The sequence below is a fragment of the Sinocyclocheilus rhinocerous genome, unplaced genomic scaffold (assembly GCF_001515625.1).
Source record: "Sinocyclocheilus rhinocerous isolate Xijiao unplaced genomic scaffold, SAMN03320098_v1.1 scaffold310, whole genome shotgun sequence".
In the NCBI taxonomy this organism is placed as follows: domain Eukaryota; kingdom Metazoa; phylum Chordata; class Actinopteri; order Cypriniformes; family Cyprinidae; genus Sinocyclocheilus; species Sinocyclocheilus rhinocerous.
Window position 1 is genome coordinate 53,407 of NW_015666531.1, and position 15,843 is coordinate 69,249.

The window sequence follows — 15,843 nt, forward strand, 5'->3', positions numbered from 1 at the left end:
TGTCACTTTTTCTCTTGACAAGAAGTGCATTTATTCAGTCGCAGAACGACTGAGAACGGGAGACATTTCAGACGCGCGCTCCTCTTCACTTTGGTGCCAGGCGCGAGTCAAGCGAGCACGGAAACGATACTGTGCTCGAAGCGTGTGCTCTTCAATTACACGCACAAAGGCGCCGGCGTGCGCTGTAGCCTGTATCCTTTCACATTAAAGCGCGAAATAAACCGTGCATGCAATGTCGTGGTCAGTTAAGTCATGAAGTTACCAAAAAGGCGATTAAAGCTGCCTTAAAACTGTGCATGCATGTAATATATTTTATATGAGTCACATTTAAGAACATGTCTCTGAAATGGTTTTCAAAACTGTCCTGGAGCAGCCCAGCACTGTCTCACTCATCTAACACACCCGATTTAACTCGTCAGCTGGCGTTTATTTTAGCACTTCAGTCAGTGAATCCGCAGCCTGCAAAACACTAAAATAAATATAAAAGAAATAATACAGTTAAACAAGAAAGTAGCCTAAATAAGAAAGTTAAATACACCCCTTCTACAGGACGCGGCGCAACAAAATACTATGAAACTCATTATAATCAGTGATGCTAAACTGGATGCGGCACGACACGACAAATCCCCGACAGTAAACTGCCTCGTTCTATTTATGAGGTACTGACACAGAGTTCAAATGTCCTGTGTAGACACTAGACAGACTCAACCCGTTGCGACGCGGTGGTGTAGCGTCCGGTGTAGAGACAGTTCACTGTTCCGCTACTGTTATTACACTTGTATACAAAACTTCGTATTATGCTTGTTATAGAGTGCGTGACGTCACGTGCACTACCGCCGGTGGCAGTAGACAACCGCAGTTGTCACGGCGACCGTCACAGCCCTAATAAATACCTTGTTAAAAGGGATCAAATACGGTTTAAAAATGTGTATATTTGTATTGATAAATATTCATAAATGTATAAATACATAGAAATACAAACATGGATTAAAAAAAAGGAAAATATAAGTGAGAAAATGTTCATATAAAAATATAAATAAACACCTTGTTAAAAATACCTTTCAACAATGTCTAATGAGTGCGTGACGTCACGTGCACTACCGCCGGTGGCAGTAGACAACCGCAGTTGTCACGGCGACCGTCACAGCCCTAATAAATGCCTTGTTAAAAGGGATCAAATACGGTTTAAAAATGTATATTTGTATTGATAAATATTCATAAATGTATAAATACATAGAAATACAAACATGGATTAAAAAAAAGGAAAATATAAGTGAGAAAATGTTCATATAAAAATATAAATAAACACCTTGTTAAAAATACCTTTCAACAATGTCTAATTATACATTTTCAGAAATATAAATGTATAAATATAAATAAAATATAACTGATGAATAAAATGAAGTGAATATAAATGGTAAACTATAAATTTCTAATTCTACTGTCATCATTTGTAAGTCGCTTTGGATAAAAGTGTCTTCTAAATGAATAAATATATATATATATATATATATATATATTCATGAAATATTTCACCTTTTAACTATGTATCTTTTACAGCTTTCAACAATATTTATTTTCATGAATAAATATTTGTAAATTATGTTTATAAATTATATGCGTACATATACACTTATATACACACACACATATACATAAATACAGGGCCTAAAATTAACAGTTGCCAAGCGCCAAATGCGAGTAAAAATCAGCGTTGGCGAGTATGTGTAACAGTGTCAGTCGCCAGTTGGAGGTTAAAACTTTTACGAAATATAACATAGCAATGTAGTGTGAACAACAGCCCATTTTTAAAGAGATTCACTGTTTCTGAGGTAAGCGAATAAAACAATCTTTTCCGAAGACAAGATCATCGTGATTGATTAGCTGTTCTGTCATAAGCGGCAAGAGCGAATCAAATAATAGGATACAAACGGACTGATAAGGTCAGAGCAGAGTGATGGCCAGCTTGTCCCTAGACACTGTTCTAATAACTTTTACCTGAGAAGATTTTGCTGCTTCATTTCGAAAGATTAACTTTTCCCTTCTTTATTCTTCATAACCCGAGAATGTGGCGACACATACCTGGGGTTACGCCACTGGATAGCTGGTCAATCACAGCACACCTTGCTTTTCAGACCGATGAGCTTTGTAAAAATCGACGCGTTTCAAAAAGGCGGGGCATAGAGGAGAAACAATAATGTACAGTATGTGGAAAATAATGTGTTTTTTTAACTTTAAACCGCATAAACACATTTCATTACACCAAATACACAAAATAATGTTCTTTTTAGCAGCATCATATGACCCCTTTAAAGTAAAACCTGCTGAAGTCCGTCATTGATGTAAATCAAAGAACAAAAGAAAAAGATAAATCACTCACTGCTCTGCTCGCTGATTACCTTTAGTAGCTTGAATAAAGATTAATCTGTATAATTTATGCATATACAACTTATAGTTTATGTGAAGATTGTTTTAAAATCACTTAATATTTCAGAGCCTATTAAATGTTAAAAATAATGGCTTTCAATTATACTGTAATGCTGAATGGATATAATAGGTAAAATTGAGGGAAAATGTATGTAATAGAGACACCTATTGGTATCAATACTTCATTAATAATATACTACTTAGTAAAAAGATGCCATTTAAACATATTTAAAATATACTATCTTTATGTTGTTTCTACATTAATTTGGAGGTTCAATGTGAAATTGTGACTATATGCGATTAATCATGATTAATTACAGAAAAATGTGTGATTCCTTATTTTTTTTAATCGATTGACAAGACAGCACTAATGTTTCCGATTTCAATTTAATTTCTAATTTAATAGGTCCCCCCCAGAAAGAGATCGGGACGGCCCCCACCCCCTTGGCCCCCTTCAAATGTTCAGTTTGATAATTCTGCCCTCAAATGAAGCTAATTATATAGCCCTGCTCTAATCTGTTAACATGGATGCGGAAAAAAATACGCACTGCAAACTGAGTATGTGTGAAACGGGTGTAACACGATGGCCTGCTCTGTTTGCCAAACAAGAATCTCAACGTTTTTTAGGGACAAAAAAAATATATAAATCAATAAATCTGTTTGTTGTTTTTTTCTTGTACCTGGATCGATTGTGGTCTTCACTGCGGTCACGGCTTCTGTCTCTCTCCCTATCGCGCTCTTTCGTGCGCTCGCGGTCTCGATCTCTTTCTCTCTCCCTCTCGCGCTCCCGCTCTCTCTCGCGCTCCCTCTCTCGGTCCTTCTCCCGCTCGCGGTCCCGTCGTTCACGTTCCCTCTCGCGCTCCTTGTCTCTCTCCTTGCGATCCCGCTCCAGCTCCTGCCTCTCCTTCTCTCTCTTCCCCTTTTCCTCTTCCAATTTCTGTGGGAAAACGGGGAGGGAAGTTTTCGGATTAGCGACTGCTCAAACACAATACAGAAGTACATGACACAATATCACTCTATGAGGAAGTGGTTTACAGTCCCTGCCATTCACATATGCACTCATATACAGGCACTAAAATCTGAGACCACTAGAGTATTTTAATGCAATAAATGTTGAATTATAAATTACATTATCAGCATAACGGGTCAAAATTTTAATTAAGAATTTAACATGAATTTGAGAACGTCTCAGTATGTGATATTTTAATGACAGTATCAGTGGAGCTACATGAACAAAACCTGACAATCATGTTCTCCAGAATGATCTGAGATCAAGCAAGAGTATCTTTAGCTTCAATGGAGGTAAAAGCATCTACAAAGAGTCACATGATCAAATACCTATTTGATTAGTGACACAGAAATAAAGCACAACATTAAAAGTGAAGCTAGTGAAACAGAAATTACACTTTTCACTTTTAAAATGTTCTTCATGCATATGTAAGCTTGTTTCTGCCACTAAATAAATACATAAAGGTAATTGCGGCTTTCTTACAATTCTGACTTTGTTTGCAATCCTAAGGAAAAAAATTCGAATTACGAGATATAAACTCACTATTGAGGAAAAAGTCTGAATTGTGACAAAGTCGCAATTATCTTCCTTGTGAAAAACAAAACAACAGAATTGCAAGATATTAACTCAGAATTCAAAGAAAAAAGAAAGATCAAATTCGAATCGTGAAAAAGTGTAAGAATTTTGTATCTCGCAATCTTATGAATATCCTATGTAATCGTAGTCTGAAAAGTGTGAATTGTGAGGAATAAACTTTTTTTTATATTTTATTAAATAAATATTTCACATATTGAAATCTTAAAGGGATAGTTCACCCAAAAATGAAAATTCTGTCTACAAGAATACTTTTTGTGCGCAAAGAAAACAAAAATAACGACTTCATTCAACAATTCGTCTCCTCTGCGTCACCCTATAGCGACATTTTGGAGAGTATCACATATGCAAACAACGTATGTGCGCTGATACGTTGTTTACGTAATGTAAACAGCATATCCGCGTATGGTGCTGCTGACACAGAACAGCATACATTGTTTACGTTCTCCAAAATTGGATTGGATGTTCAGTTTAGCGAACAAGTCCGTGCAGGAGAATTAAAGCGAAAGTGATGAAAACGGGTAAGTAAATGAAGGCGGCACAGACAAAAGGCTGTTTTTAGAAGTGACATGATCTTACCCAAGCATTCCAATATGCGAATGTTTTCATAACAACATGAGCCGCTTAAAATGCATAAAGTTATCAACGTTACTGATATTCAAAATGGTAAGCAAGCGCTGCTTTGTTTACGTTTCGTATATCTGCATTTATCTCATATATCTGTGTTTCAGTTTCTCCATTTGAATGACTAATATTTACTATTGATAGCTGCTGATATAGACAGCGAACTCCTCTCACGTATGCACAGAACGCACGTGTTTAGTTTGCAGTCGGCTGAAGTCTGTGCAGTGTGCCCACATGCAGCTTTTTTTGTCCGACACGAGGCGACAACACCGTCGGCTTTCAACGCCGCTAGTTCTTTGAAGTCAGCTTGGTGTGTCCCGGCCTTTATGGGTTTAGAACAACATGAGGGTGAGTAATTAATGACCATTTTAATTTTTGAGTGAACTATCCCTTTAAATACATCTTATATAATTGCAGAAACATTTCTACATTTTAAGAAACTCTGAATTGTAAGGAAAAAAAATCCTGAATTCATTATAAATATATTTGAAAGTCTAATATTTTAATTTTTATAATTTTTTATTTAATATGTTTATTTCATAGGTTTGTGAGTTTAACGGAGATAAAAAGTCGCAATTACTTTTATTATGTGGCAGAAACGAGTTTCCAACATGCATGTCTGATCACAGTTTTAAATATTTTCATAAAACATAATTTGAACTTTTTTTCATTCTTTCATTGTGGACTCTTCCACTTTTGAACGTCTTGCATGATGACAGAGAACAGTATCTAGACGGAACAGCATGTAAATCACGAAATTCTTTAGCAATTAATAAAAGGAAACCTGGAAACCACTTTCGAGATATAAATTTGACGTTGCAAACAACTGAACAAGATCAGACACAGTTGAGGGCTCTGTAATTTCCGTCTCATCACATGATCAACAGAAAGAGGCTTTAATCCTTGTGAAACTAGTTGTTTGTGCACTTACAGGTGTTGACTAGCGACTCACAGAGCTTCCGTGGCCCTACAAGCCTTTATTGTTAGGCCTGGGAGGAAAAGCAAGTCAAAGGATTCACAAGGAAAAATAAAAACAAACTATTCTCTTTGCTTGCAACAATCTCACAAACAACTTCCAGACATTTTGAAAACGTTGTGACAGGAGCATTGCATACTGTATTTGTTAGATTTGCTTCTTTTTCTTTGCAGTTTCTTTGTGGTTTGGATAGAAAAGGCAACAAATGAAGGTGTAGAGACTGCTTACCCCACTGCAGACGACACGGGCCCTCAGAGGATCAGACTGAGCGATTATGAAATGCATTGAAGAGCAGCATGACATCCACGGCTTTAGTCTCAATTCAACAGCTCTCGCATCGCAGTTCGACAAAATATCTGACGTCTATCAACAGTTACTACTTCCCAGAAAACCAAACTCTCCTGAAATTATTCTAAATATATTCAAAGTCTAATTTTAATATGATACTATTTCGTAACGGCTTAACCGTGGGTGTTACGCAACTGTGAGCAGCAGCAGCAGCAAATAAACACGTAAAACAGGAGGTGAAGGTGAGACAGGAAAATAAAACAAACTGTAGATACAGGCATTTAGCTGAATGTAATTACATAAACACATGTAATTTACAAGTGACGCTGCTTTTAAGTAACATTTCTACTGGTGAATTTGACAGGACAGTTAGCCAGGATAGTCTAATGGTGTGTTCACACCAGACGCGAAGTCACTCGCTCTAGATTACTCGCGGGATGTTTTTCGTGTCACTCGCTATCGGCCCTCCAGGACCGAGTTTGGGCACCCCTGGTCTAAAGGATGTCTTTATATTATTAACATTTTACATCAAGTCTTCATTCTAGTAATAACTACAGAACATTTAAAAGTATTGCTATAAGGCAGATAGTAGATGGACAAAAAAAACTTCAGAAAATTAAAAATGTCCCTTGGAAACTAACTCTGATGACTAAAGTACTACAAATGATAAAAGCACATTGAAAAAACTACTAATACTTAAATTAAAATAAACTCAAAATACATACAAATAAAATCTACTTCAAATTATTAAAAAATATTTAAATTATAATAGTATATAAATAACACTGTTGTAGACCCAGAACTTAGGTTTCTGACACACTACATCTGAATATTTTGGCATATACACTGGTGGCCAAAACTATTAAAACACTAGTATTTTCACCAGCTAAAGTCAGTTATTTATATCTTTTGCTGTAGTGTATCAGTAGGAAATATCAGTTTACATTTCCAAACATTAATTTTGCCATTAATTGTAATAATCCAGTGAGATTCTTTTAATTTATTTATATTTATGTTTGCTACGCATATGGGACTTTTTGCCCAAATGTAACCGTAATCGCCCAGAAAAGTAATCTCTCCTAAAGATGTATGATTTGAGAAATCATTTGTGTCTGTGACGTGTCAAAGTTGAATATTTAGTGTTATGAGGCTGAGTTTATGAATTTTAAACATTAGGTGCCATTTTCTTGGATTTGAAGTAATTCTGTGTGACTTTAGCGATACAAAGTGTTAAACACGCACACAAAGATACACTTAAAATGAAAAGAAAAGAGTGCAAGCAAGCAGGAATGAAGAGAGGTGATGGCAGACTCAATCACAAAGCGAATTCATACCTGTAAAATCTTCAGAAAGTCCGTGTGCTGTGGAGGGGCGCCCCCTACTTTCACAAGAGCCGAATGGGCCAATTCACTGTTATTCAAGTCAGCAGTATTCATTATAGCACCAACATCACTGATACTAGCAGACCCACACAGCTTCACTGGCCGCCCATGTCTCAAGAGAACCAGAAAATGTGTCATTTGGCAGTTTATCCCTTTTCTAAACACTGTAGACATGATCTAACACCCTCAGGTGTATTTTGATATTAAAACCACCCGCATGGGCTGAATTTCAGAGCGAGTCGGTGCAGTTGCCCCTGTGCGAGTCCTCCAGAAGGGGGCGCCCAGTACAAGTAGAGAAAAATGGAAAGCTCATACTTACATCCTATCCTTGCAACTTTTTCCAAAGCTGAGAGATTCATCTTGGTTTAGTCACCATATGATCTCTATCATAATGGTGGGGTTTAATGAATAGATTAGCTTTTAGGGAAGTGCACAGAACGTCCATGCATTGTATGCGTGACTACATTTCCCACCCATAAAATGAAGGCCACGCTACAGTTTACACAAGCCACTGATATAAATGCTCAGGACCCAAATGAGGCTTAGTCTTAAACTGATTTCTGCACTATATCGTCAAATTTCAAGCTTAAATGTAATAAAAGTTTTGCTGAGCTAAATGGAATTGACAGGCTAAATAGCATCTACTCATGCTGGTGTGTTGTCAAACTAAACTAGGTGTAAGAGGCTGTTGTGCTCTACCTGTTATATGGAGTAAATTAGCAAGTATTTTACCTTGTGTGTATCACGGAATTTGTTGATCTCTCTGGAAATCAGATCTCTTTTATCATCTTCCATTTCCATGGCACTGAAGTCCTCCTAAAGAAATGGAAACCATGGGTATAATACATATACATATATCAACTCTCCTTAATGAGAAATGGAAACAAACCAAATTTTGCTGAGATTGGACTACGTTTAGGGTGTGCTCAACAAAGTTGAAATTCTTAATATAGTCTTAATGACAATAACAGCACGTAATTAATAATTATACAAAACCATTTGTAAACTGTGAATTATGTTAAAAACGAGAACACAGAACAGTGTTGTTAGTCTTAAAATGTTAAATTACATTGGCGCCGATAGCCTTGTGGACAGTGTGCTGACATGTAGCTCTGTTGCGCCTCAGTTCGAGTCCCAGCTCGTGGACCTAGGAACAAACACTCGTAATGAAGAAGTTAAGAGTGTTCTGCCATTGTCGTGACATGTTGCCAAGTATAGTAACCCATACTCAGAATTTGTGCTCTGCATTTAACCCATCCAAGTGCACACATACAGCAGTGAGTAGTAAACAACTCACACACAAACCTTGAACACACGCCCGGAGCAGTGGGCAGCCATTTGCGCTAGCACCAACTGGATCAGTTGGGGGTTCAGTGCCTTGCTCAAGGGCACCTCAGTCGTGTTATAGAAGGTGGAAGTCACTCCCCCCACCTACAATCCCTGCTGGTACTGAGACTCGAACCCGTGACCTTCAGGTTACAAGTCTGACTCTCTAACATTTAGGCCACAACTGCCCCTCATCTCTGACATCAGAAACAGTCAATATTTTATCAGTGAACAAAAACTCAAAATCAGCTCTTGAAGTACCCGTTGATAAAAAGATACCTTCGTTGAGCACACCCTAAATGACAAATTATCTGAATGGAGTTTTGCATACATTACTAACTTCTAGTGGAGAAACAAATGAGGGGGTGAGAGGTTAACATATCCCCCCCCAAAAAAAGACCCCCCAGTAAGGGCCACCCTAACGTGTACATCAAACTGGCAAAACATTAAAGAACAAAAGGCCAAGATAAACTAAAGCCTACCTCGTCCTTCTTTTCCCTCCTCTTTTTGCGGCGACTCGACTCATCATCCTGAGATTGAGCGTTAAGATCACTTGAATACTCCCGGATCAGGCCGTCAATAGCTCCTTTGACAATTTGGTCCCGCTTCTTAGTTTCTTCATCCAGAACCTCCTCTTCCTCTTCACCAGCACCATCCTCTGCCTTGCCATTCTGCCAGACACACAGATCAAAACTCAGCATCTTTGTGGCAAAATGCATCTGAGATTATCGCAAAATCAGTAGTCAAAAACACCACTGAATTTTTATATAATTTATTTAGTATTATTCATAATATTTAATATTTTTCTTAAGTGAACAGTACGTTCTTATATTAGTAGCAACCTGACATCAAACACTTACTCCATTTTCACTGGTGCTCTTCTTCTTTGCTTTCCACTCATCCAGTTGTGCTTTGGTTTTGGCATCGACTTTGACCAGAAGTTTCTTTTCTCCAAGCTGCAGCTCATGAAGCAGCCGTAGAGATCGTAGAGTAGATTCAGGCTCTTTGTACTCACAGAAACCAAACGCTGTAAGCAAAGAACAAAAAAAGAAGTCTGTGAGGAACCAGTCTGGCATATTCACAACATTCACAGGAAATGCAAATAGTCTTATATGATTTTCAAAATAAAAAAAACTGACATTGCAATATTTTCTTCTTCTGCAATATATTTTGCCATTTGAAAAAATGCAGCAATTTTCACCAGATCATTTGAATAGCTAGCTATATTCAGAAAGAATAAATCATTCTAGAGTTAGTGGGTTGATTTTGGTGGGGAGTGTATATGCATAGAAAAAGAAAAACTTTTAAGTAAAGGCTTTACTTTAAAATATTTTTAAAATCCTTTTCCGGCTGCAAGATTTGGGAAGAACTTGATAAATATTTATACTACTTTGATTTACCTTTTTACAAGAACCAATTCAAGCCTCTTTCAGTAACCATTTCAGTTTTAAAAAAAATATTTCCACTTAAGTTTTCATAAGCCTCATTCTCACCGTTTCTGACCACTTCAATGACTGTAAAATAATAATAATAATTGTCATGATTTTATTTTAATTATTGACTACAACATTGAGATTGTGATTTTATAAAAATATTCAAATAAGAAATATATTGTAATAATACCATACAATAAACACTGTAAAGAAAAAAACTATAAAATTGGTTTTTTTAACTGTAAAATTACAACAATAATATTTGTCTTAATTGATTCATTTTCAAACAGTAAACCATCTAGCTGTTATTTTAATAAGTTGCAGGCAAATAAAAATATGCGCTGCTGATTTCAGCTCAGATCATAAATGAATGAAGCTGTTCTCAGACACTGAAACATTGAATCATGAACTACACATGTAAATACCATGCTTGAGACCGGTGAAGCATTCATTTATTTAATTCAATCACAGCCTGCATGACTTGAAACTCACACTAAGCCTTATCACGATATTGATTTTTAGTGCAACTAACCGGGCTCAGAAGACATCAGTTCAGGGGTTAAAAAATATTTACCTTGGAGTTTCCCAGAGGCACCTTGAACTCGTTTCCAGCTCAATACCAAACCACATTTCTGAAAAACAAGTGGTTATTATTAATATCAATCCAACTAACACTTAACATGAAATGTTATCAAGACCTATTTCACTTTAGAGTAAAACTCAAACTTTTTTCATCTCTGATCTCCACATTGCAGAATGTATAAAGAATGCATAAGTGATTAATTGTGATTATTATTGGTTGAGACTGGAAGGACTGGATCTGATGTGATACTCACAGCCAGCAGCTGTCTGATGAGCATGTCAGATGCTTTCTCAGAGATGTTGCCCACAAACACGGTGGTTGTGGGGCCACTGCTGTCATTGCTGTCTTTTGCCTGAGCAGCGCTTTCTTTCCTGGGAGCAGCAACTTTACTAACCACAGGCATCACCGTGGGCACGAGAACCTGATACGTTACATCACAATTACAGGATTAGTTCACTCCAGAATTAACATTTCCTGATACTTTACTCACCCCCATGTCATCCAAGATGTTCATGTCTGTCTTTCTTCAGTCAAAAAGAAATTAAGGTTTTTGAGGAAAACATTCCAGGATTTTTCTCCATATAGTGGACTTCAATGGGGATCAAAGGGCTGAAGGTCCAAACTGCGATTTCATTGCAGCTTCAAAGGGCTCTACACGATCCCAGCCGAGGGATAAGGGTCTTATCTAGCCAAACGATCGGTCATTCTCTAATAATAAAAAAAAAAACTAAATTTATATACTTTAGTACATACATTTAGTCCACTAAATGGAGAAAAATCCTGGAATGTTTTCCTCAAAAACCTGAAGAAAGACAGACATGAACATCTTGGATGACATGGGGTGAGTAAATTATCAGGAAATTTTAAATAACGAGTGAACTAATCCTTTAATATGTAGCCATGTGACAAAACACTAATGTGATGGTGACTTACAGTGGGTACGGAAAGTATTCAGACCCCCTTAAATTTTGATATGGCTTCCCTATAAAAATCTGATTTAACAAGAAGCATCTCCATAGCATATTTTGCATATTAAGATAAAACATGCCTTGTTTTAACGAGATTGTTACTTAATTCTACAGTTTTAAACACTTTGAATTTACTTCAAAGCAATGGAATCTGAGCAAATGCATAAATAGAGATAGATACTTCAGAACAAAGTAAAACACTTTGGCTGGGTATTGACCCAGATTTCACAAATTGATTTGATTTTGATTCAATTCAATTCAATATCAATTCATTTGGATTCAATTTTTCTTAAGGAAAATAATCTCAACAAATGCTTTAAACTATACGGAGATCCCTGACAGGTTAAAATTAACAACAGAGTACCAATTTCAATATCTGTTTATATTAGATACAATAAAACTGCTGAATGCAGACATTTTATATTTACATTGTTTTATATAAATTTTGTAACAATATAATTAAGTTTCTACTGTATATTCTAACGATATAACTATGTTTCTAATTATGTAGTGCATATATTTAGCAAACATCTCCTCTCTAAAGTTATTTTTTCTAGCTTACTAACAAAATTATGGACATTGAATGACTTTTCTAAAATAAATGTCATGTGACATTGCTTACAAGCTGTTTTATTGACATCTCTCTGTGGTCGAAACATTGATTGAGCGATTAGATGAGACAGGATACATTTCAGTAAGTTGTACTGTTTCTTTCAACACCTTCTGATGTTCATTCATGTTTATTTTGTGCTGTAACTAGTACTAAAGTGTCACACCACATTAAAGTGTCATGAAACCCCCCTGTTTTAGCACTGGTCTTTCACACCTTAGATTTGAAAAAGACTCCAGAAATGGGCATGTAAAGCTGTGGAAAAGTGGGAGTGAAGAGGGGAGAAAACAACCAATAAAACACAGACCTACAAAACACTCATTATACAGACAAATGAATGTTAAAAAATGAGCAGAGAAAAAAATAAACAACAACGGAGGTAGGGGCTACCTTGATATGTTTTAAAAAATATACTAATAATGATAATGAACTCTCAAGAAGTCTTAGCATTAGGGCTGGGTATCGATTCATATATCCCGATTCGATTCGATTTCGATTCGCAAGCTCTCAATTCGATTCGGAAGACTAATGATAAGATTCACGTTAATCAGATCTTATGTGTGTGCTGAAATAAATCCTGGAAAAGATCGATTCGTGGCTTTTGAGAATCGATATCGAATCGATGTCATTTAAAAAAACGATTAATCGAAAAATCTATTTTTTTTGCCCAGCCCTACTTCGCATTAGAGATTACTAACAACTACAAATCAAATATACTTTGATAAATTATTATTTGTCAGCAGTGATATTGGACTATAATACCAGCACTGAAGTCTCTGAACAAATGACACGCATCAGTTTAAAACATAAAAAAAAGCCGTAGTTAATTTTGTTTACTTTTTGGTCTATATCATTGTTTGCTCTGTATCACAATAATCCTCCATGTCATCGCGTTCATGATCAGACGTGTTGCTGTATCAGTGCCCTTATTTGTGCATATTTCATTTGAAGTAGACATGATATGTGCGCATACACTGTGGTGGTTCATGTTTGGAGTAAATGTTGTTACTTATTAAATATTGTTACGGTCATGTTTACAGAGGTGAACTGACAGCGCAGAAGCTCTTTCATGAGATTTTAAATTCTCTGCTGTAATACGACCTCATGCATAATACAGCACTGTGATTGGATCATAAGAGTACATTCTCATGAATAATACTGAGAAAAGCTCAGAAAACTGATGACATAGACGCGTACTCTCCAGCCACTCACCACTCCAAATTAACTAAGATACATCACTCATATTTCATTTGAAGTAGACATGATATGTGCGCATACACAGTGGTGGTTCATGTTTGGAGTAAATGTTACTTATTAAATATTGTTACGGTCATGTTTACAGAGGTGAACTGACAGCGCAGAAGCTCTTTCATGAGATTTTAAATTCTCTGCTGTAATACGACCTCATGCATAATACAGCACTGTGATTGGATCATAAGAGTACATTCTCATGAATAATACTGAGAAAAGCTCAGAAAACTGATGACATAGACGCGTACTCTCCAGCCACTCACCACTCCAAATTAACTAAGATACATCACTTTTCGTGACGTTGGTTCAAATTTGCTTTTTGAACCGGAAGAACAAAATGGCTCCAAAAAAATGAAAGAGAAAAATAAAAACTTTTCCCTTAATAATAGACACGAGTGCTACTGTTGTTTTCACTGGTGTGCAACCTGTACATATCTCAAAAAATGTTTTAGGGTTTCATGACCCTTTAAAGCATGCCAACATTTTTTTTTTTTTTTTTCAAACTGACAGAATTTGAAAGCTGAGACTTTTTCATATCAAAAGTAACAAAGATGATTGTTTATTATATGGGATGTGCGCACAAATAATGTTTAGTGACGTTTTATTCACGCATCAACTGAAAAAAAAAAAAAAAAACAGACTAAAAGAACGATTCTTGGGATTTAAGAATCGATATTGGTTTTTCAGAATGAAAATCAAATAAAATTTGGATATCAATATTTTTAACCCAACCCTATAATATAGCAATGCATACATACATATATTTAGACTGGAAATGACTAAAGTAATTCAAAGAAATTACATTTTTCTATAATTAAATAACATTACCGCAGGGGCTGGGGCCATAATGCCCATGTGGACAGGAATCATTGGGGTTCCTATAAAGGGGAAAAATCAACAACATCAGAAAATAATGTTCACCCTAATTTGAATTTGTCAAAGTTACATTTTATAATAATTTAGGCTCATTTAGCATAGAAACTGTTCACCTAGCAATGCATAAGAGATCTAATGCGGCCCCTTAAAAAACAACTTAACAGACCATAACCTTCCTTGAAAATATTACATTAAGCATGACAACAAATCTGTTATTCGAACTTTGAATACTCAAAGCAAGCAACACCATGCTGTATAATCAAGATGAAACAGTTGACACTTTCATAAAAGCTGACTGAATGCTCTGGATTTCAATGAAAGCTGCCATTATAATCAACATGTAGCCTATGCATTTAGCTGACGCTTTTATCCAAAGCAACTGCCAGTGTGTATTCCATGTAATTCAAACCCATGATCACGCCTTTGCTAACTCTATGATCTAACAGTTGAGCCACATGAACACTAATATGCCTACACAAGGTCTGATAAATCTAGTTTATCTTGATTACCAGGAGGCATTGACGGTGGAAACCCAGCAAACTGTGGTGGAGGGATTCCTGGCGGCAACGTTGGGATGCCTATTTGTGGCCGGTTGAGATGAGGAGGGAAAGACATCTTGGGCAGAACACCCACCTTAGACAGAAGGCAAACACATCATTAACAACTGTAAATAACAGAGGTTTATACATTGTTTAGGCTGCTACAATACACACACTGCTCCGTTTACACAATCAAGATATTCTCTTAAAGGAACACTCCACTATTTTTGAAAATAGGCTAATTTACCAACTCCCCTAAAGTTAAACAGTTGAGTTTTACCGTTTATGGCTAGGAACTATACTCTCATTCCGGCGTAATAATCAAGGAACTTTGCTGCCATACCATGGGTGCAGCAGGCGCAATGATATTACGCAACGCCTGAAAACAGTCCCCAGCACGCTCAATCAGATTCAATGATCTATGCTAAGCTACAGCTAAAAGTGCTACCACCAGACCCGGAGATCGGCTGAATGGATTCGAAAACGGTAAAACTCAACTGTTTAACTCTAGGGGAGATGGAAAATGAGCCTATTTTCAAAAATAGTGGAGTGTTCCTTTAAGTTAGTTCTGCAATTCACCTCATAGTTTACAGTAAGTATCTATTAGAGCCCGCCCGATATATAGTTTAGCCAATATTATCGGCCGATATGAGCCTGTCGCGATATATCGGTATCGGCGAATACGCCGCCGATATGAACATTTTTACAGAACATATAACGCAGATAAAATGCTTGAAATGGTGTAATTACTTAGTTTGACCAGCAAAGCGTGCTCCGTTGTTTGCTACTGGTGACCTGGATGAAACGCTTTAAAGCTTAAGTCTATGGAAAACCACTGAAACTTTGAACGGCCATATCTCCGTAAAGGCGTGGCGAATCCGCATCAAATTCGGGGGATCCCTTCAGCTCGAGGAACCCTCTCGAACGCGAATCGAGTGTACGTCTAGAGGCCCGCTT

General features: G+C 36.6%; 1 protein-coding gene across 1 annotated transcript in view; it reads right to left on the reverse strand.

Moving 5' to 3' along the window:
• Positions 1 to 15,843, reverse strand: part of LOC107732485 (RNA-binding protein 25-like) — a 31,672-nt gene that overhangs the window by 8,150 nt on the left and 7,679 nt on the right. The window contains exons 3-11 of the mRNA XM_016543832.1: positions 14,857 to 14,980; positions 14,300 to 14,349; positions 10,896 to 11,063; positions 10,634 to 10,691; positions 9,487 to 9,653; positions 9,109 to 9,297; positions 8,370 to 8,447; positions 8,033 to 8,116; positions 3,083 to 3,364 (exon numbers count right to left, since the gene is read on the reverse strand). Coding sequence (XP_016399318.1) covers positions 3,083 to 3,364; positions 8,033 to 8,116; positions 8,370 to 8,447; positions 9,109 to 9,297; positions 9,487 to 9,653; positions 10,634 to 10,691; positions 10,896 to 11,063; positions 14,300 to 14,349; positions 14,857 to 14,962 — 1,182 coding nt within the window. The 5' untranslated portion in view covers positions 14,963 to 14,980. The remainder of the gene's footprint in view (positions 1 to 3,082; positions 3,365 to 8,032; positions 8,117 to 8,369; positions 8,448 to 9,108; positions 9,298 to 9,486; positions 9,654 to 10,633; positions 10,692 to 10,895; positions 11,064 to 14,299; positions 14,350 to 14,856; positions 14,981 to 15,843) is intronic.